The sequence below is a fragment of the Amphiprion ocellaris genome, chromosome 18 (genome assembly GCF_022539595.1).
Source record: "Amphiprion ocellaris isolate individual 3 ecotype Okinawa chromosome 18, ASM2253959v1, whole genome shotgun sequence".
Lineage (NCBI taxonomy): Eukaryota > Metazoa > Chordata > Actinopteri > Pomacentridae > Amphiprion > Amphiprion ocellaris.
The window spans coordinates 32,421,542-32,442,877 of NC_072783.1; the positions used below are offsets into that span (position 1 = coordinate 32,421,542).

At 41.4% G+C, this 21,336-nt stretch overlaps 1 protein-coding gene across 17 annotated transcripts in view; it reads left to right on the plus strand.

Annotated features, from left to right (window-relative positions):
• nrxn1a (neurexin 1a) overlaps positions 1-21,336 on the plus strand; it is a 59,854-nt gene that overhangs the window by 14,608 nt on the left and 23,910 nt on the right. For 12 of the 17 annotated variants that reach the window (XM_055004889.1, XM_035954688.2, XM_055004888.1 and 9 more), the window contains 8 exons: positions 8,548-8,849; positions 9,978-10,001; positions 11,923-12,084; positions 13,986-14,057; positions 14,378-14,602; positions 15,178-15,325; positions 16,111-16,241; positions 17,192-17,444. In XM_055004889.1, coding sequence (XP_054860864.1) covers positions 8,548-8,849; positions 9,978-10,001; positions 11,923-12,084; positions 13,986-14,057; positions 14,378-14,602; positions 15,178-15,325; positions 16,111-16,241; positions 17,192-17,444 — 1,317 coding nt within the window. The remainder of the gene's footprint in view (positions 1-8,547; positions 8,850-9,977; positions 10,002-11,922; positions 12,085-13,985; positions 14,058-14,377; positions 14,603-15,177; positions 15,326-16,110; positions 16,242-17,191; positions 17,445-21,336) is intronic. The other 5 variants (XM_023284398.3, XM_023284399.3, XM_055004887.1 and 2 more) reach the window with 1 other exon arrangement.

Sequence of the window (21,336 nt, forward strand, 5' to 3'; positions counted from 1 at the left end):
GAGGGAGGGCGGGAGGAGGGGGTGGGCGGGATAGGGTAAAAGAGTGTAGAAAAGTGATGGTGAGGAAAGATAGGAGCGTGTGCAGAAAGTGGGAAAAGAGAGGTGGAAAGAGAAGGTCGGAGACGCGCGGGGAGACGGGAAGGGAGATAAGACTGCAGCGTTTCTCAGCAGGAGCACCGCATCTCTCCTTGGGCTCCCCGACTTGACAGAGTCTCGCATCAGCCAGGATGGTATTCATCAGCGATGCAGATACCTCATCCGACAAACACACACACACACACACACACACACACACACACACACACACACACACACACACACACACACACACACACACACACACACACACACACACACACACGTCCTTTTTAGGTAGAAAGAAAGAAACAGGCTAGTCGCGGCTCCAATGGTCTCATACCTGTTCTAGCAATTTCCATTGTGTCTGGGTGGGAGCTGAGAGCAGCGGCCCAATTGGCGACTCACTCCAGTACCCCATCTGGCATTTGAAGTTCATTTCTTTGCTGTTTGCCAAAACAAGAACAAACACATGAACAAGCATACACACTCACAGGAATTGCGCACAGACACACAAACACTCATTTACTTGCTGTACTTGTCTGGCATAACTACGACAACTGAAATAGCCACAGCATTCATTAAAAACCCATTATATTACCTTTATGAAAAGGGATCTTTATGCCCTTGTTATTTGTTAACAACCTGCTGTAAGAGGGTTTCATTTAGTGTGTGTGTGTGTGTGTGTGTGTGTGTGTGTGTGTGTGTGTGCGTGTGTGTGTGTGTGTGTGTGTGTGTGTGTGTGCGCGCATGGATCTACATGCATGTAAATGTGAGCGTAGTCGTTTATCTATGCGGGCATATTTTACTTGCACAAATACACATTTTTTCCAGATTGAGAGCTTTTCAGTACTCTGTGGTTTCCGCTGTGCTTATGTGCCATGATGTATGTATGTGTGGTTGTGTGCACGCCTGCGTGTGTGTGTGTGTCTAAAAGGGATGAAACTGACTCTGATCTTATCCAGCTTAAGACAAATACACTGTTCTGCCTGAAGACATTGTCATGGAAACAAGTCGGTTTCCCTGGGTACCAGAGAGAAGGCCAAATTCAAGCTGCAGACACAGAGAGAGGGAGATGAGCGCAGATAAAAGAAACAAAAAGGGACAACAAATAAAAGATTGGACATAATGGCAGGAAGCGAGCTGTTCATTGTTTTTTCCTTAAATGAAATTCAAAGGGAATGATCGTATAAGGTGTTATTCACTTATCCTCTGTTGGTGTTTCAAGGAAATTTACTTTGGAATTCACTTAAAAGATCACATCTGCTCAAAAACTGTTCTGTATATTTTGCTGTTTGGCAATAAAAAGTAATCCTCCTGTTTGATATTACTCTAAATTTATCATCTTTAGAGTTTTAAAGACACCACATTGGACTTGTGGAAACTGTGATGGGCATTTTTCACAGTTTCGTGTCACTTTATAGATCAAATGATTTAGTGGTTGTAGCGCTGCAGATAGTGAATCGCTTCAGTACTGATTAATGTGTTGATCATTTTTTTCAATTAGCCCATTAGAGCTGATTAATGGTGTAGCTGGTCAACAGAAAACCTTCAGCTATCTCAATAATCAGTTCATGGCCAATGAAAGAAAATGCCAAAGATTTCATGGTTGCAGTATCTTTAAAAAAAGGCAGAATTTGGTGCTTTTGTTGTTTTAACATTCTCATCATTAATCTTTGAATATGTACAAGATTCAGCATTTGGTGACATTACATACGATATAGAGAAAATCTTTTAAATCAGGGGTGTCAAGCATACAGGCCACGGGCCAAAAGGTCCAATCTGGTCCGTGGGACGACTTTGCAACGTGTAAAAAATTACAGCAAAAACATTAACGGCAAATTGTAAGTTTGTAAAACTGCAAATTTGAAATCATTTTGAGATCTACTATATTGTTCAGCTCCAGACAGCTGTGACTAAATGTTCTGTGCCTTTGTAGATAAACTGTGATCTGGAAGTTGTAATGTGTAAATGAAAAACTGAGGCATAATATTGTTGAGATTGCACTCATTTTTCTTAACAAATTTCAGTTTCTTCATAATGTTTTGTAAAAAGATAGTTCATTAAATGTGAACGTTTTCAGAATTGGACCTTTTTAAGCTAAAATCAAGGGTAAAATTGGAGTTGTGGTTGTTTGTAGGCTATTATACTGTGATTTTACTGGTCCAGCCCACCTGAGATCGAATTGGGCTCTAAGTGGCCCCCGAACTAAAATTAATTTCACACCCGTTTTAAATGTTTTATAGAACATTAATTCACAAGTATTGCCTTATTAGTTAGTTGGAGCCTATTTGTCAACAAAGTGACTTAAAATTGTCAGTCCAGTCCTTTATAAATGAAAAGACAATCAATTTGCAGGAATTTAAAAGGAGAAAAAAACAGCGTTTTATGATTTATCATCAGAAATCTTGGGAATTATACAAATCTTAGCAGTTAGTGGCATCACCTGGGAGTTAGAAAAGTGTGAATCTTTCGAATGTTTTATAGACCATCAATTAACCAATACAGTAGTATTAGTTAGTTCCTGGCAGTTTGTCAACAAAGTGGCAAAAAATAGTTGGTCCAGTCGTTTAAACTGAAAGATAATGAATTTGCAGGAATGAAATTAACAAAAAAGAACATGTTAGGATTTATCATCAGAATCTTGGGAATTATACAATCCTTAGCAGTTAGTGGCATCACCTAAGAGATAGAAAGCCTGAATCTTCTTAATATTTTGTAGACCACTAATTAACCAGTATAGTAATATTAATTACTTCCAGCCTATTTGTCGATAAAGTGACCTGAAATAATGAGTCCAGTTCTTTATATTGAAAGATAATGAAAAAAACAAAAAATGGCACGTCGATGCTCGATAAATGATTCAAACAATTAAGCAGTTATCATAATTGTTGCTTCATTTTCCAAATAATTAGCTGTTTCTGCACTAGTTGCACTTGATTGACATCTTTGTCTGTGCTGGCGTCACATTTCTTAAACTCTGCACCTCATAGTGAGAATGAATGCTTTCGATTTAACGGGAAAAAAACAACCGAAAACGAAATAAGAGATCAATGTTGCCGACAAGGAATCTGTCGCTTGTGTCCTGACAGTAATATCCTCCTCTACAGTATTGCTCCCTTGACTGTGATGTGATAGCCCAATCGGTTTCAAAGCCAGATGCTGTATATCACGGAACAGAGATGGAAACGGCAGTTGTAGCCTTTAGTGATCTCGGCTGTATGAATTTTCGCACTTTAACTTAATAGGGAAACTATGCATTTGTTAGCATACATTTCCATACATTACCACCACCGGTCATCTATCTGTGCGCCGTATGAGTGTATAGTTAATCCACCTGTCTGTTATTAAGAAGGGATGCCTTCTTGCGGGCTGTTTAAGTTTATGCTGTGTGTGTGTACATTTGTGGACGGTCTGAGAGGAGCTGATAGCAGGACTGCATGGTGGGCTAAAAACGAGGTGCAGGGGAATTGCAGTGTGCTATCTCCAGAATGACAGGGCTGCCGTGATTGAGGCTTGCTACACTAGGATTTAGATACACCAGCATTTTTCTCTTTCGTTCCTCTCTCGCCATCCCTCGCTCCCTCTGCCACGCCCTTTCCTTGTCTCATCTTTCTATCCCTTTACTCCTTTCCATTTTGCGTCCCCAATCTCGACGAGTCCCTACATCTCCTCTTTTTTCTTTTATTCCTTCTCCTTTCAAATTCCCCCCAATGCATCCCTCTCCCTTTCCTGCTTCTTTCCACCCTGCTCCCTCTATCAGGTGCTGTATAATGTAGGCTCCCCTGATGTGCTCCCAGCCTCCATCCGCCATTTTGATTCAGTACAGCTGTCCATGATAATGTACTGTTCACTCAATCACTCTTTCTCTCTCCTGCCCTCCTTCTCCGTCTCTCTTCCTGACTCTCTCCGTGGAACACACATGCTCAGACACATTCATATTTGCCGTAGCCCCTGTAACACAGGGTTGCCATGGAAATGACAAATTAGTGTGTGAAATGTTGAGGAGGAGACCCACGAGAAGAGACAAAGCAATAAGCGACACACACGCACACACACACACACATATTCGTGCGCACACTCGCCATATGCACACAAAACACACAGAAAAATATCCAAGTGATGTGTGTTTGATCATTGGATGGGTGGTACAGATGCAGCTGGTCTCTCTCTGCAGCAGCAACCATCAGATCAGTTATTCTCTCTCTCCCTCTTTCTCCCCACAGACTGCTTTATTCATCAGAGTAGTAGTTTAATGATAGCCTTCAAGGTCTGATGCCAATCACCTTTCATCTTTACATTTCTGCGTAGTCCCAGTCCTCCTATAGCCCTCAAACTTCATTCCTTTCTTCTTCTTTTTTGATACAAGCATCCTTGCTTATTATTGTGGTTGTTTCTTACACATTCCTTCGTGCATTCTTGTCTTTCTCCCTCATCTTCTATTTCATTCCATTTCCTTTCTTGTGCTTTCCTTTAGTAAGCTAAAAAAGATATAGCCACACAGACATCAAGATGTGTTTTTCAAAGGAGAGTTGATAAAAGGGGGAAAAAACAGTTTTGGTCAGATGCAGCTGGAACTAAAGATTATCAGTTAGCCCTCTGAACCCCCAAAACCCGCCAGCCGGTTTGAAAGGCTTGTTGCTCCTTTAAAAAAAATAGCCAAAACGAAACCACTTATCAGAGCCAGAATCTGAAAAAAACAATTTTCAGTTTCTCTCACTTATCTGTGGCGTGCCATTCTGTCAGGATACTTCCTCCTAAAACTGTATTGTTTCATTTAAATCATTTTATTTACAGTCTCATTTTTAAACAAATCACCAAAAATAAAGCATTAGCCTTAATCAGATTCTGTAAAAATAAAATAAAAAATCTGTGCTTCTTGGTACAACTTGGAAGTCATGAGCACTGCAGCTGCAATCAACATTTACATGACAAAAATTCAGGGGCTTTCAGAGGAACTGCAGGCTGTGTTTACTCAGATCAGACAAAACAAATTTAAAATCTAAATGGTAAAATATCTCTAGTATGTAGAGCCAGCCATTATTTTCCAGCATTGATTACACCTGTGAGCATTTGGAAAATGTCTTCGATGTTGACCAGATTTTTTTTTTAACTTCTGTAAAATGAGTAATCTTACAAATTCAACTTTAGTTTTTTTGTGTGTTTGGATGTGTGATTTATGGCATTGTTTCTTTGTTTTAATGCACAAAATATATTTTTGTGTTCTCTCTACTTCTAGCTATGGTCGAGTTGTTTCCACAGAGGTGCAGAACTTTAGATTTCATTGAAAAATAAGGCCACGGTAAATAAAATTGAGACAGGAGCAAAAAATTGCCCAGAATCTGGATTCAGAGGATAAAAGTATTGTTATTTTTCAAGTATATGATTAATCTTGTAGTTTAGAAAGTATCAAATGAAAAAGTAGAAAATAAAAATCCAAAACCAAGAAATCTTCAGATATGTTGTCTAATCAGTGGTCTGAAATCCAAAATTATTCAAATTTCAATTAAATAAAACAAAGAAAAGCAGTAAATCTTCATACTTCTGAATCTAGAACCAACAAATATTTGGGAATTTTTACTAGAGAAATTATTACAAACGATCAGCTGATGGCAGTTAATTTTTCTAACAAATCAAGTAGTTTAACGTTTCAAGAAATTACACCAACCAACAAACAAGAATGAATAAATAAAAAACAATGACAAGAGTCATAAAATCTCCCAAAGATAAACCTTTTTCTTTTCTTTTAGTCATTCGACTTAATTTAATCAAGCAGTGTTGTTAAGATCAAGGTCTGTTTTGCAAGAGAGACGTCTGAGCAAAGAAAAGTATTTGCAGCCAAATTTATGTGCAACTACACAAACAAATTACTGAAAATAATACTAATCATACACAACATTAAATAATAGTGTGGAAAATTCTCCCTATAAAGTGAATTTTTTTGGATGATTCCCTTCTTTTTTCCTCTCCTGTAATTTGCTTTTTCCTTTCATTTGCGTGTTTCTCCCTCTTCCACTGTATTCCCTCGTTCTCCCTCGCTTTGATCGACAGTGCTTTCCACAGGATGAAGTGTGACATGTGGTGTGTATGTCAGTGTCTGTCTCACTGTTTACTCTGAGCTAATACTGACTCACTCCATTAATCTGAGCTACAACAGATCCACTCCAACCTGCCCACTTGAGAGCGTACGTGATTCTCTGTGTTTTTAGGTGTGTCTGCGCAAATGCATGACGCACGGTCACCTTTTTCCGTCTGTGTCGCTCAATATGCATTTTTTCCGTCTGATTTGTGCTCGTGCGTGTGATGTAATAGAACAAGGAGTGAGTGTTTGCAGGCCAGGGCTTCCAGATCGATGCAGAGATGCTTTATGTGCTCCTGTCTGGGCTAATGACGTGTCTGTAAATTAGCAACAGAACGGTGGAGCACCACACTGAAACCTAATGGCACCTCTGTAAATTACCGCTAGAATGCTGCTGGACGGCTGCGTGTGTTCTCATTGTGAACAACTTTCCCCCTCCTCCTCGTCCTCCTCCTCGCTCTACCACCTCATCTACATTTGTCTGCGTGTGTGTCAGTGAGTATGTGTGATTGTGTTAACATTTGTGGCTGTTTCCTTCCATGTATGTGTGTGTTTTTGTGTGTGTGTCTCCCTCCTCCTTGCTCTCGCTCCTCTCAGTAAAGACTAGCCTGAGGCCCTGAGTTGGTAATAGCTTTTCTGACAGCAATACACCAATATTTACAGAGACCAGCACCCACCCACACCCCCGCACATTTTATGCACACATAAAAAGCATATAGTCATCCGCGTACACTTTCAAATGCTTGCACACAAAGTTGCACACTTATTCCCCCCCCCCTTTTTGAGACGTGCACGCACACACACACACACTCTTAATTAACATGCTGGTAGGGAAGGAATCACACACTGCAGGGAACTCACACACATGCTGCCAAACAACGTGTTGTTTCTCACTCATATATTGGCATTCGCACTTTGGATTTTTTTCATGCAACAGAAGCAAAGAAAAGACGATTTGCCACAATTGCTCTTTGAATTGTGATATATTCTCACTTTTTGCTTCTCATTATTCTCTCTGTGTTATATTCACTCAAGTGCGGCCAATTCCATTTCAACACTTCTTTCTTTTTGACTCTCACTACCGTAATAACCTATTACACTTCTGTCTATTCATTATGTGGTGGTCTCCCCCCTCCACCTCCCCTCCTCTCCAGCGGTTTTCTTACCGAGTGTCTGTCTTGCTCCTGCTTCACCTACTGCGTGTGAAATTCCCCCTCAGTTCTCCTCGTTATTGTGAAGTACAAGATGGTGGTTAATGCCGGAGGCTCCACGGAGCAGAGAAAAAGAGGCCAACGAGATGTGCGGAGAGAAATGGTGGCGTGAGGCCAGGAGGGAGGTGTGAGAGATATAGGGATGGTTGGGAGGAGAACACTCGAGCGGATGCAGAGGAAGGGTGATGCTTTGGAGGGGGAATGGACGGGTGTGAAGGAGACAGATAATGTCGCCCCTGCTTGTCTATGCCAGCACAATAGTATGATCATTTCTGCACGCAGATGTGTGTGTAGGTGTGCATATTTATTCTTCTGCTGGCTTGCATATATGCGTGTGAGTAGGTGTGAGAGAGCAGATAAGTGAGTGTGAGCTTAAGGATGATGGATTGCAAAACCTTGGTCTAGTGTCCTTGGGGGTCACCAAGGGTGTACAAGGTAAGTTGCTATTGGCTGTCTGCCTGTTACTCTGAATTCTAATTGGCCACTCCTGACTGCTTTGGCTGCCGTGACGCTTACAGGCTGCTGTTCTCCATCTCCATCATCAATTTTTACCATCTTTGTTGAAAACCCTTTTAACCTCTACTACTACTGCTGCCCATACGTACGCAGACAAACACATTCTGGCATTTAATGAACATCATGAAATGAGCCATGTTGTCAAACACGAACACATCACTTCAGACTGCCAGCACAGCTGTTCTCTCCAAAGAGAGGATGGCAGGTTTCATAACGAGTTTGGAATGCTACAGACTCACGACTGTCTCTCTCGCATCCACACTGTTTAATCTCTAACCCACATGACTGATCAAAGCTTGTTTACACACCACTCCATGGTACGATTAGAGGTATGGAAGGAAGTGTTTCTTCCAAGTGCTGGCATCACTGAAGCTTTGCTTGACAATAACAACATTTTCAGCGTCTTAAACAATATGTTTTGTACTGCACATCCAAATCAAATTTAACCAGGCCCAGCTGAGCTTTGTTTCACTCGGCTGGCTCTGATGAACACCCACCATTTTATCATCTTTGACCGTTTTGTGAAGAGTAGTGTGGGAAGGAGCAACATAGCTTCGGATATTGTACTAATCACTATGACAATGTTCGACGAAAGTGTAATGGCGCCACATCTCTTTGTTCTTTCTCCCTGTTTTCTCTTCTTCCTCCTCTCCTTTTCCCTCTCAGCTCGTGAGGAATATGTTGCCACCTTCAAGGGCTCTGAGTACTTCTGCTACGACTTGTCGCCCAACCCCATTCAGTCTAGCAGTGACGAAATCACGCTCTCCTTCAAGACTCTGCAGCGCAACGGCCTGATGCTGCACACCGGCAAGTCAGCTGACTACGTCAACCTGGCACTCAAGAACGGTGCCGTGTCACTTGTCATCAACCTTGGCTCTGGGGCCTTCGAGGCCTTGGTGGAGCCTGTCAACGGCAAGTTCAACGACAACGCCTGGCACGACGTCAAGGTCACCCGCAACCTGAGACAGGTAACCAGAAAACAGGAGATGGAGGAGTGAGCGGCCGAGCAAAGAGGAGGGGAGATGTACCCTTCGCTGTGATATTTTTAGGCCTTTAAGAAGAAAGATTTAAAGTGACTTTGGTAGGGATGAAAAGACTGCAAGTGGTAGATGAACGAATGGATGAAATTACTTTTAAATCAGTCAGTAAGAAAAAAAATGCCAATTTGTTTCAGCTTCTTAAAAGTGACAATTTGATGCTTTTTATTGTATTGTATCATTCTGAATATAATTTTTGACCAAGCAAGAATTCTGAAAATGTTTTGGGAAATTGTGATGGACATTTTTCTATATATATTGTGGCATCCAAGCTTTTTTTAGGCTGGTTCTCTGGTGGAGAACCAGATGCAAAACAAAACAATGATGAATCAAACTTAACAAAGGCTGTAGGCTAAGTGACTACACTATAAATGATTAATTAGTTTATTTGAGAAATAATTAATGAATTAATCAAATGCAGATGTTTGCTAGTTGCAGCATTCATTTTGATTGCTTGCTGAATAGTTTGAGTGTGTATTTGACTTTGGTGAACCACAGTGACTGCTGCGGATTTTCCAGGGGCAGCTGATAAGACTATAGTCCGCAGCAAGAAACCAATCAATGTAGAAGCTACGGTCAGTGGTCTGTTGTCCAACTGCAGTGATGCTGTGGTAGTAAGAAAATACCTGAGGTTTTGGTCTTAGTTTACAGTGGGTTAACCACCAGACCAGCACTGCTTTCAGCTCTAGGTGAGTGCTCTTTCAATTGTGTGTTTGAGTGAGTGTGAAAATGAATGAGAGAGTGAATGAGAGCGAGAGTGAACTAGAGAGCATTGAGGGTCACTAGCACTCAGGTGCTTGTAACCTACTTGTGCCCTGCCTCTACCGTTTGCCTGTCTGTACTACTAACTTGACTACTAACTTTACTAACCTGCTAGTGAAACTAACCACCATCCATGGAATGATTCATTCTACTAACCTAACCTGTGCCCTTCTCCTAGCGAAACCACTCCAACCAACCTACTAACCTCACCAGAGGCCTTCTAGCTTTCCTTTTTTTGTTCCCGAAGTTGTTCTGTTCACAGTTTTTTGCTTTCCTTTCTCCCCCTCTCCTACAAAGCACTCAGGCATTGGACACGCTATGGTAAACAAACTCCATTGTTCGGTAGATATCATTCTAATTGTTTCTTAGTTTGGGTTTGCCCCGTGTCTATTTCCTTTTGAACCATAGACATCAAAACTAAACCAATAAAAGGATAAATGCGGTTGGTAATCTTTTACGCTTAAAAAGCCCCCCACCCCCCTTCCTTGCCAACCACTTTTTTTTCTTTAAAGCCTCCCCTCTCTCCCCTATCTCTACTGTTTTTTTCACTCCATCACTCTGTGACTGACATGTAGGCGTGCACTGATTGGCTCATCCCTCACCTGCACGCAAATAGCGAAAACCCCCCCTTCCTGCATGGCGTGACTCAGAAACCCTTCCCCTCTCTGATTGGTCTGTAAAATGGATAGAGAGGTTCCTCCTTCTCTTCTTCTTTAATTCTTTTTCCGATTTTTCGTCCTCCACTCTGCCACGGCATGTTCTCCATGGTGCCTCTGATTCATCCTGTCCTCTGTTGCTGTTTTGTAATCTGCTGTGTCCTCCTTGCCAGTGGTTGCATGCAGAGAGAGGAACAGGCTGCATGTTTATATATTTATGTGAGTGTGCGTATGTGTGTGGAATGAGCCGTAACCCATCTAACACCTGTGCGTGTGTGTGCATCAATATCTGCGTGTTCGTCCGTGTGTCATCTCATTCAGACTCGCTGATCTAACAAACCCCCCAGATCACAAAACTAACTCCCTAACACCATCATCACAACTCACCCTAACAACACAATGACATAACATCATCACAACTACTAACAGCATTGAAATCATTGACCCTAACCTCAGTAACCCAACACAGCTTGGCCTGACACAAGTCGCACTACTGTGGCTGCCGGCAGTGCAACAACTAACAACTACTAACAAGTAAATAGTACTAACACCTTTTGTATAGCACGATGATGCCTGCGAAGATTTACTAACACCTGCCTGGCTGGGCGAGTTTGCCCAGCAATGATAAGCAACAACAGTGAGAGGAACTTTACTGTAGTGGGAACGTAAAGAGATCTCAACCTTTTATGGGCAGTCAAACATGGTCAGTAATGTATTGTAGAATGTCAGAAGTGATAAGGTACCACTAATAGCGATTTACATGAGGCAGCATTGGACATAAGTGACAGCTAAAGCCCCCTATTATACAGCAGAATGGGCTGAATAAATGAATTTTCAGCAAAGCATTTAGGAAAGTTGTCAGTATATTAAGTCGTAAATCAATTGCACTTTGTAACTGCTGAGCTTAGAGTCTGAAACATAAACAGAAAGTGAAAAACTTTTAATGTTAAGGGTTGAATTCTTTTTTCTTTTTTCATACAAGGCTAGTGTAATTCTGTACAAGACGATTTAGTCTGTTTTGTAAAGTTAATATTGTGCAGGAATAGAATAATAAACTGGCTTTGAAATCTCAGTATGGAGAGTCACAGTCCACTAGTAGTGGCCCTGAAGCTTTGGGTTGCAGCAGATCTTTATTAATTACACACAGAATCCAGTCATTATTCTGCACAATAGATTTACTGCGACTGACAGGCTGAAGATGGCAGACCACGTAGTTAGATCCTGATTCCCAGAGTGCACAGACGGAAGATGGAGAGTCCAGAGTGTATTATTAACTGCAGGAAGAGTGAATGAGTGGCATTTAGCTGTGTATAGCAACATACTAATGCCTGTAATACCAGCAGAGTGAGGAAGCAGCACTACTCAGTTACATCACACAGTCAGCACTGATCCAACTGCACCGAAAAGTCCCAACAGCTCAACTGGCCAATTCCCAAAACCAATCAGGCCTTCTCCCCTCCAGAATGCATATACATTGGTTACCAGAGTAACGGGGGCTAATTTGGCTGGTCAGCGCCTAGCTAGCGCTTAGCGCTGCCTTTGGTGTGAGTATATAGCGTGTCCTTTCCCTGTGCTTTGTTGTGTAGGTGACCATCTCTGTGGACGGCATCCTGACCACCACGGGCTACACACAGGAGGACTACACCATGCTGGGCTCGGATGACTTCTTCTACGTGGGTGGGAGCCCCAGCACGGCTGACCTGCCTGGTTCTCCAGTCAGCAATAACTTCATGGGCTGTCTCAAAGAGGTGGGATGCATGCAAGATATGCACTTTACAGTATTTGCAGATATAAATGTGCCTACACATAGAAAACACACTGTGCAGAATGATATAAGATACTGGTTGTTTATATTGGACAAAACTTTGCATATGTATAAAATAGCTGGTTTAATATTTTGTTTTGTTAGTTTTGTACTACAGTTTTGCTAAGAATGATTAACTTAGAATATATATAGAATGAACCATTTATATAATTTACATTCTCATTTCTTCAACTGGAAGTAGATGAATAATAATATTTAATTACTGCTCAGTCTAGTTCATGCTGCAAAATAATCTGTACACACTCAAGTTTTAAGAAACACCAATTTTCCTCTTCTTCCTCTTCTTTCTTTCTGTTTCTTTCCTCCCTTCCCTTTCTGTCAAACGTCACGCAAACATTTTACACACATTATCTTATAAAGCACACACAAACACACACATACAGAAATGCTTCCATTTGGCAGACACACACACCCTCCCCAGCATCAGAGAGAATCAGTGATGAGTGTCGTTGAGGGAGTAGATACAGCACTAAGCACTAACATGCTAATTAGCTACGCCACAGAGATGCTCCATCCATCCGCTGTGCTTGAAATGGGCCACAACACTGCAGCAACAAAAACTCACATGACACACTGATGGGAACACACCAATACACATGCTCGTACACACAAACACAACCCTAGCATGTATACACAGATGTGTGCATGTGCATACACGAGTACAATTGCACAAATATTCCCACTTAAATGCACACAGGCAAAAATAGTCAAACACAAATACAGATAGATATGGATGCACCATACTTCATGCAACAAAAGTCCCAAATACATACTCATACTCATCGAATACACACCCCGTCTGAATCTCCCCCTCATTCACACAGATTCACACAGAGGCATAAACAAACAACCAAACAAGACGACGGATGATGTGCCAAACAGAGAGTTATCTGTATCAGTGGTGAATGCACTCTGTGTTGCTTCATTAAGACTGATGGTGTTTAAACGAGGCTGCCGCTGTCAAAGTGAACCCTCTACTGGCGCATTTACATATTTAATACGATGATATGATAATCCGCGTGAGCAAATTAAGATTTATGCAGTGAATCACACGCATGAACAATCACGGCCGTAACAATGTTGTGCATTTGTGGCGGCATCAGCACACTCCTCCACACATGCACCCACATGCAAGCACCATTTTGCACACTTACAGCACTTATTATTGGCATACAAAAAAAACCAAATTATAAACAGAGGTGAAAAGCCATTGCAGGGGAGAATTTTGTTGCTCACAGGTCATAGAAGGAGGTCTGGATTAATAAAGCAGCGCCTGTGTGTGCTCGTCTCTCTCAACATCAAAATGCTCGGCACAGGCACTCTCTTGGCTCTGGCGCTGCTCAGTCAGAGAGTGGACTATGTCAGGGAAAGGAAAGAGAGAAACAGCAAAGCAAAGAAGATAGAAAGTGTAAAAATGACCATGCCAGTGGCAGGGACAAATAGAAGCTTTCAAAAAGATGAGGCTGGAGTGGCTCGCTGTCTTACGGTTGTTGCTTTCATATAAAAATACCAGAACATTTGAATTAAAAACTATGTTTCCTGGGTTGAAACATTAATGGATGTCTGGTCACATTTTAAAATGTCTGGTCCTCAATTCATCTCTTTAATGCTCTACTGTGAAAAGATCATTCGGTCTCATTCTTCTCTCATATTTTCAAGCTATTATACTGAAACACTGAGACAAATAAAGTAAATTTGTCCATTTGTCTGCCACACTTATAGTATTTGAAAGAATCCAAGACAAAAAGCAAAGAAAGAAGCTTCTTTTTATCTATAACTGAATTCAACTTCCATTTTTTTCCTTCTCAATCCCCTCCCCTGAAGGTGGTGTACAAGAACAATGATGTACGGTTGGAGCTGTCTAGACTGGCTAAACAGGGAGACCCAAAGATGAAGGTATGCACTTTCAACAGCATGTCAACTTGAGCCAGACAATGCATTATCCTCTTGAACAGAACACAGACACCATTTTTGTATCACAACCTCCTGTCAGGCCCTGCGAGACTTGTACTGTAGGGATTTTAAGTAAATGGGATTATATTTTTTGAGAGGTGGCCACAAGCTTTTGTCTTTTAGTCAGCTCACAGCTGGGAGCTGGCTTTATTTCACTGCCACACTACAAAGGAACCATTTTGGTCTTGATATTCACTGCAGCAGTTTAACAACCTAATTCTTTTAGAAACCTCTAAACATGTTTTGTCCTGCATCTGTCCCAGGTAAGTGGGGTGGTGTCCTTTAAGTGCGAGAGTGTAGCAACGCTGGACCCCGTCACCTTCGATACGCCGGAGTCTTTTGTGGCACTGAGCAAGTGGGCGGCGAAGAAGGCAGGATCCATCTCGTTTGACTTCAGGACTACAGAGCCAAATGGGTTGATGCTTTTCAGTCATGGCAAACCCAGACAGCAGCAACGCAAAGACCCACGAACACCTCCTACTGTCAAGGTAAAGTATATATTATAGATTTGGATATTTATAAAAGAGCATGAATACCTAAAACTGAATGAAACATGACGACGCTTTGAGTTACATGCTAACAAAGTCTACAATACTGATGTTTAGGAGGTAAAATGTTTACCATGTTCATCATCCTACTGTGGATTACTTAACATTTCCTTATTAGCACTAAACACAAGATACAAAGTACAGAGGTTTGTGTTAATTATATGACTTTCAAATATATGTGGCCAAAATGTAAGTATTCAAGAAATAAAAAATTTCACTTGATACTGGTGTTAGATGAAAAGTTTTTGTCAAATTTATGCAAAAGCATGAATGTATGTCTATTATTCATGATAATCCATGTATAATTGTTAGGACATTTCTCTAATAATACAAATGTGAATGATACGATAGCACCAGAGGAAAAAGATGATATTTCTCACTTGTGGGCTTCTTTCTTTTGCACAATTTTGTATTCCTGTTCCATTTAAATCAAATATTTAATGGCGAAAACATACATGGCACTGCGACCTGGCAGCAGTAACGGTCACATCACTGTTTTTTCTACAAACACACAGGTGGATTTTTTTGCCATTGAGATGCTGGATGGGCACCTGTACCTGCTGCTGGACATGGGCTCAGGAACCACCAAGACTAAAGCAATCGACAGAAAGGTCAACGATGGAGAATGGTATCATGTCGACTTCCAGAGAGACGGGCGCTCAGGTACACTCACAGCTAATGTACAATCACAGCTCACTCTAATGCAAACCCTGACCACAGAGGTTGATGAGAAGAAGGTGGAGGATAATGAGAAGGTTTTGTAGTAAGCAGCAGCGCATATACAGCAGTACTTTATTGTGATGTGCTAGTGTAATTACCATAACACTGAGACTACAATTAAAGCTACTTGTGGCCTGTTTCTCATCCTACTGTTAATGTTATGCAATATTATGATAACATTTGCCACAGACCTATGCTTCCTGAGACAAATACATCCACAACCCATACCTACACAGTTATACAGGTACAGTGCAGGATGTTTTTTATGTTCATCAGCTTGGTACCTGTATGTAATTACTGTTTGCAAATCTGTGTTAATTACAGTCTAGAGGCCCTTAGTGGAGGCTGGCAGTCTTCTCAGTCAGGGTCTTGTTTGTTTACTGTGACTGCAACACCTAAAAATAAATGTATTAATGATTTATTGGTGACAAAATGCTGGACGTAGCACTTTTGAACCAGCACGGACTTAAAGACGCCACCGAATGACTAAGGCCTGTGTAGTTTTGGATTTCAACTGCTTCTGATTATAGCGGTGATGTGTGTTGGTGGCTATGAGGAGGAGGAGGAGGAGTACATAGAGAGGGGCCAGGATGATGATCAAGATGATTATGATGGCAGTCATCACCATGCTGGTGGTGGTGGTGCTGGTGATGACAGTGATGATTGTGATGAGGGTGTTCATACTGAAGGTCATAATGATTACTGAAGTTGTTTTGATGTGCGTTCAGGAACCATCTCGGTGAACAGTGTAAGAACAGCGTACACGGCGCCAGGAGACAGCGAGATCCTGGACCTGGATGACACCTTATACCTGGGAGGACTTCCTGAGGACCGTGCTGGACTCATCTTCCCTACAGAGGTTTGTGTGTCTTACATTGTAGTAAATTGAGTAATTTGGGGTTTTTTTGGATTTGCAGTTAGGCAATAAAAACAAATTCAATGGTGTCACCATGAGTACTAAAAAATTGTGGCCGCTTTCTTCTACAGACTAATCAATAATTACAGTAAATTTTAGGTGCAATTAGTATTGAGTGACTTAAATAGTTTTATCTATATAATATCGTACCAAATCTTTTTAGAATACATTAGATTAATACTTAATCAGTTAGTGGGCTGATAGACTGAAAGTTAATGAGCACATTTTTAAAAATATTAAGATCCCTCTAAGTCATTTTTAAAGCAAAAATGTTCAACATTTGATGGTGCCAAGTTTTAGACTATGGGAATGTACTGCTTTTCTTGAACTTGTATTATTCAAAAAGTGAATATCTTTTAGTTTTGAACTTTATCTTTTACTCTGAACATTGGATTATGTTGTCTGCGGATGATGTTTTCTGGTGTTTAATCACTTCTTTGACAGACAACTCAATAACAAGTAATATTCATAGGGTGCAGCCCCTTTCAAGGGCAATGTGATTCATGAACTTTTGTCATTAATAATAGGAACACGAATAGAAAAATAGATGTGACGGACATAAAATATGAACTACAACATGCACAGATGAGCTCTAGATTTCCTTGGATTGAAAACAGGTTCATGATTTTATATGAAATTTGGAGTTTTGTCTTTTCAAAATCGAAAAATTTAAGTACGTAGATACAGTAAGTAAGTGTAAAAACAATCATTCGAGCATCTGATTTGTGCAACTCGTGCAAGCAATAAATAAAAATATGTCATGATGCCATTAAGAGTTGGCAGTCCAACTGAACGAACATGACTAACACTGTAAGTTTTTTAGATTTAGTTGAAAGCCAAATACTAGAATATGCTAATAAATGCCTATTAATCGCCACGCAACACTTCTTCAGGTGTGGACGGCTCTGCTGAACTACGGCTACGTAGGCTGCATCAGAGACCTGTTTGTGGACGGGCAAAGTAAAGACATCCGGCGGCTGGCTGAAGCCCAGAGGGCGGTGGGGGTGAAACCCTCATGCTCCAGAGAGCCTCCCAAACAGTGCCTGTCCAACCCCTGCCAGCACAACGGGATCTGCAGGGAGGGATGGAACCGCTACGTATGCGACTGCTCTGGGACAGGCTACCTGGGACGCTCCTGTGAGAGAGGTGAGAATAAGTGAGCAGAAGGCTGGAGAGGAAGAGGACGAGAATAACACTTCAGCTGGACTTTTGGCAGACTGCGTAGTAATATGCAGATATGCTAATGTCTCATTTTCAAAATAGAGATGATTAAGCCGGCTAATTACAGTCACTAAACAGCAACATTTTCTGAAAAATTAATAATATGTCATGATGCAAAACACAGTCATTATGACAGCTTTGTCATTTGCTTTTTAGCTGGAGAACACTGAATTATGCCAAAGGGATGAGTGACAGAAGACAGATGGTGTGAGGTGGATAATCTGAAGTCTTAAAGTTAGAAAAAAAAACTCCCATCAGCTGCCGAAAATATATCATGATCATCAGTTATATTGGGCAGTAAATTTTTTATTCATTATGCCTTTGAGTAATGCTTTTCTTACTTTAAAAGCCCCATCCTAACATATTACTTGAGTTGGATAGTACTTACTCTGATGCGCTAAAAAGGTACCCTCATAAAAATTTATGGTTGATAAAAATGAGACTAAAGTGTTATTCAAATAAAAATGCTGAAATTGAGATTAGGCAGGTTTACCCTCCATTAGATTTCCTTGATGGAGAACAGGAAGCTGGAAATGAAAAGAGGACAGTAGGTAGGAGCTGCATGGATAGGTGGAGATGCAAAATCAGGCCATGGAGAAAAAAAAAAGCCAGTAAGCTCAACAGAAAAAATAATAATAGTGCAGGTTTTTCTATCTTTGGCTGTGTGTGTGTTTTTTTATTCAAAATTACACATTTTCTGTGTCATACGGCGAGTAGTAAAATGGAGGCAGGGAAAGGAGAGGAGGAACACAGGTGAAAGAGAAGAGGTGGGTGGAAGCAGAGCAGCAGACAGGACTATTGGACTGCTATGGATGTAGTGACTGGGAATCGATGGGAGAGGAAATGTGCAGAAAGTGGGGTGCAGGAGCTGTGACAGAGGAGGGTGGAATCACCGGGCTGGAACCGCCATATGACAGCAGGTGAGGAGATGAGGAGGAATGGGAGATGGGAGTAGAAAATCTGACAGAGGGAGCGAGAGTTATGAGAAAAGGTATGAATTCGGGCCGAGAGAGAAATGGAAAGTCGGAAGAGATTGGCAGAGGGACTGATACCGGCCTGTTGAAAGAAGCGAGATGGAGTCAGACAAGGAGAAGAGAAGAAATGTTGTTTGTGCCACAACTGCTGATGCGTCTCAAGTGATGATTGTACTATCATCTAACAGGAGATATACGCACACAACACACACACGCAACCGCACACGCGCTCTCTGAAAAGGTGTTGATATGAAAATGTTTTATTTCTGAGGACAAACATCCGCAGTGTATTTATTTATCATGGCTGCCACCCTCTACCTCTCCCTCTTCCTTAGCTCCGTCTTCCTGTCTATATCTTTCTTCATCCCTCTCTGTGTGCATTGAGGGGTCACTAACTGGTGCTTCAGTGGATTAAAGGAAGCACAGATGGAGAAGCAGATGGAGAGAGTGATTGGCCATGTTTATGCCTTCTACCTGCGGTTTCTCCCTCCCTTTTTTTACCTCCCTCATTCTCTCCTTCTCTCCTTTGTTCCCTCTCTCTCTTTTGTTTAATGAACAAAGATGGTTGCCACGCTCTGGCTCCGAGACGCATTTTTATTTTGTGACAACACATTTTAAGGGGGAGTATAATAGCATACGGTATAATAAGTAATGAATGCGATATAATAAGGCAGAATTATGAGTCAGAAATATGACTTTTCCTTCATAATGACAACAGGTCAGAATTCCTAGAAAATAATAAATAGTGTTCTGATATGTTGGCAGCTGTCAACACATAAACTGTGCTGCTGCTGATGCACCAGATGCACAGCTGAGAATAGTAGCAAGCAGATTTTAGGAAATTAGTAAAACCTTTCCCACCAAAAAATGGAATTGCATAAAGGTTGACTGCACTGTGCAAATATCTTAGGCACTTTAGATGCTTTTCTTCTCATCAGTCATGTATGTACCTGGAGACAATTGGTCTGTAGGAAAAGGGTGATGACAGCTAATATTCATTTCAGAGACTTTGTTTGTCCCCTGGGGGCAATTCAAAAGCACATAGAGCAGATGGAGACCGAACGGTAGCACCGACTGTATATAAATAGCAGCTATGTGTTAGTTAAAATAGGACAAAGATAAAGAATACAAAATAAAATATCATATTGCATTAATGTACATATGGTGCGCAGATTATACAGAGGTGCATACAAGAAAAGGCAGTAAAACACACTAGCATCTAGCATAAGAGACAAACTTTCACAGACTTTCGGAAAAACCTACCAACTAACACATTAAATGTACAAAATATATAAACAGCTGATCTTTGAGTTAACTGGTCAATCGCAGGAGCAGCAATCTGGAAGCGAGATAATATTGATAATATCTGAAGCAAATTTAGCAGTAAAAAAAACCTGTTGTATTATTTCCAAAAGTGTCCTCAAATTGCTTTTAGAGTCTAAAACTTTTACAGCGTCTTGTAGGAACCACTGGCCTTGGATCTGAGTACCAGAGGCGAGGAGGAGAAAAAAGAGAGAAAGAATTAGGAGATAAACGCATAGTTGGCTTTGGTGCTTTTCATGGGATCATTGACTGTAACAAAAAATATAGAATATCTCTGGCCTCATCCTTCGCTTATTCTGCTTGTATGGTCCATCTGGTGCGTGTGACATGTGTCAAATGATGCAACAGCATGCGACAGAGCCGGTGTGCATTGTACTGTCGAATTCTTCCATTGCATGGTGTAACTGGGCTTCCATGCTTCCTTCTCACCAGCCCTCTGTCCTCTGTTTGCCTGGTAATGAGTCAGGTGCCGTGGTGAGGAAAATTTAGTCAGCCGTCTCCCTGATCAAAAATGTGTGCACGTATGTGTGTGTGTGTGTGTGTGTGTGTGTGTGTGTGTGTGTGTGTGTGTGTGTGTGTGTGTGTGGCTCTTAGTTATGTTATCTGTGATATAACAGGCCAACCACCTTCTTTTTTCCTCAAGTTAATGAGGATTCATTTGCATTTTAGCCAAGAGCTTTTCCCCTCTTTCCCCCCACCCTCCTCCTGCTTTCTCTCTTTCTTGCTCTGTCCCTATTTTCTCTCCCCCTGCTCTCACTTTACTAAACCCTCCTCTGTTCACACTTAAATTCACTCACTTATTCTGACATGCACGCACACACACATATGCACACACTATCTCCCTCTTTCCCTCCTTCTCGGCTCATCGGTATTCATGACGCCTTCCTCTCTTCCTGTTCTCTTGTTTTTTCTTTTTTTGCCTTGGCTCCAACCGTCTCCCTCAGAAACAGGGAGAGTGAGAAGGAAGAGTAGAGTGGGGAGATAGAGGAAGAAGAAGGGAAGAGAAGGGAGAGATAAAGAGGCAGAGGCATGGAAAGTGTGTTTAGCTGTGTATGTAATTGGCCAATAAAAAAAGGGTCCTCGGAGGTAAACAGTTTAGCGGTCGGGGATTGGCCTCAGCAGGTAGCAGGGAGAGAAGATTATGAATATGTAAATGAGTATGCAAAAGACATTAAAGCGGGATCACCTGAGCTTGTTACATTATGACTCCAGGGTCTGGGATGTCAGCGACGGTGGCTAACACACTCACCACCATGCATTCTGATTTAACTGGATAATAGGGCCAGCCAACCAGCTGCGGCTATTTTTACACCCTCTTCTGTAAGGCGGAGGGAGTGATGATGAATTAAGAGTGGAAAGTGATGGGATAATTTTGTAGGCAGCAGATTTTTAGTTTCAACATGTGGCAGGGGAGCAGGGGAGTGTAGCCACGCTGCAACATACTTTGTCATGTTTAAATCTGATTCACTCACTGTCAAATTGCCTTTGTCTCCTCCCACCTCATGTGTTTTTTTCTTGTC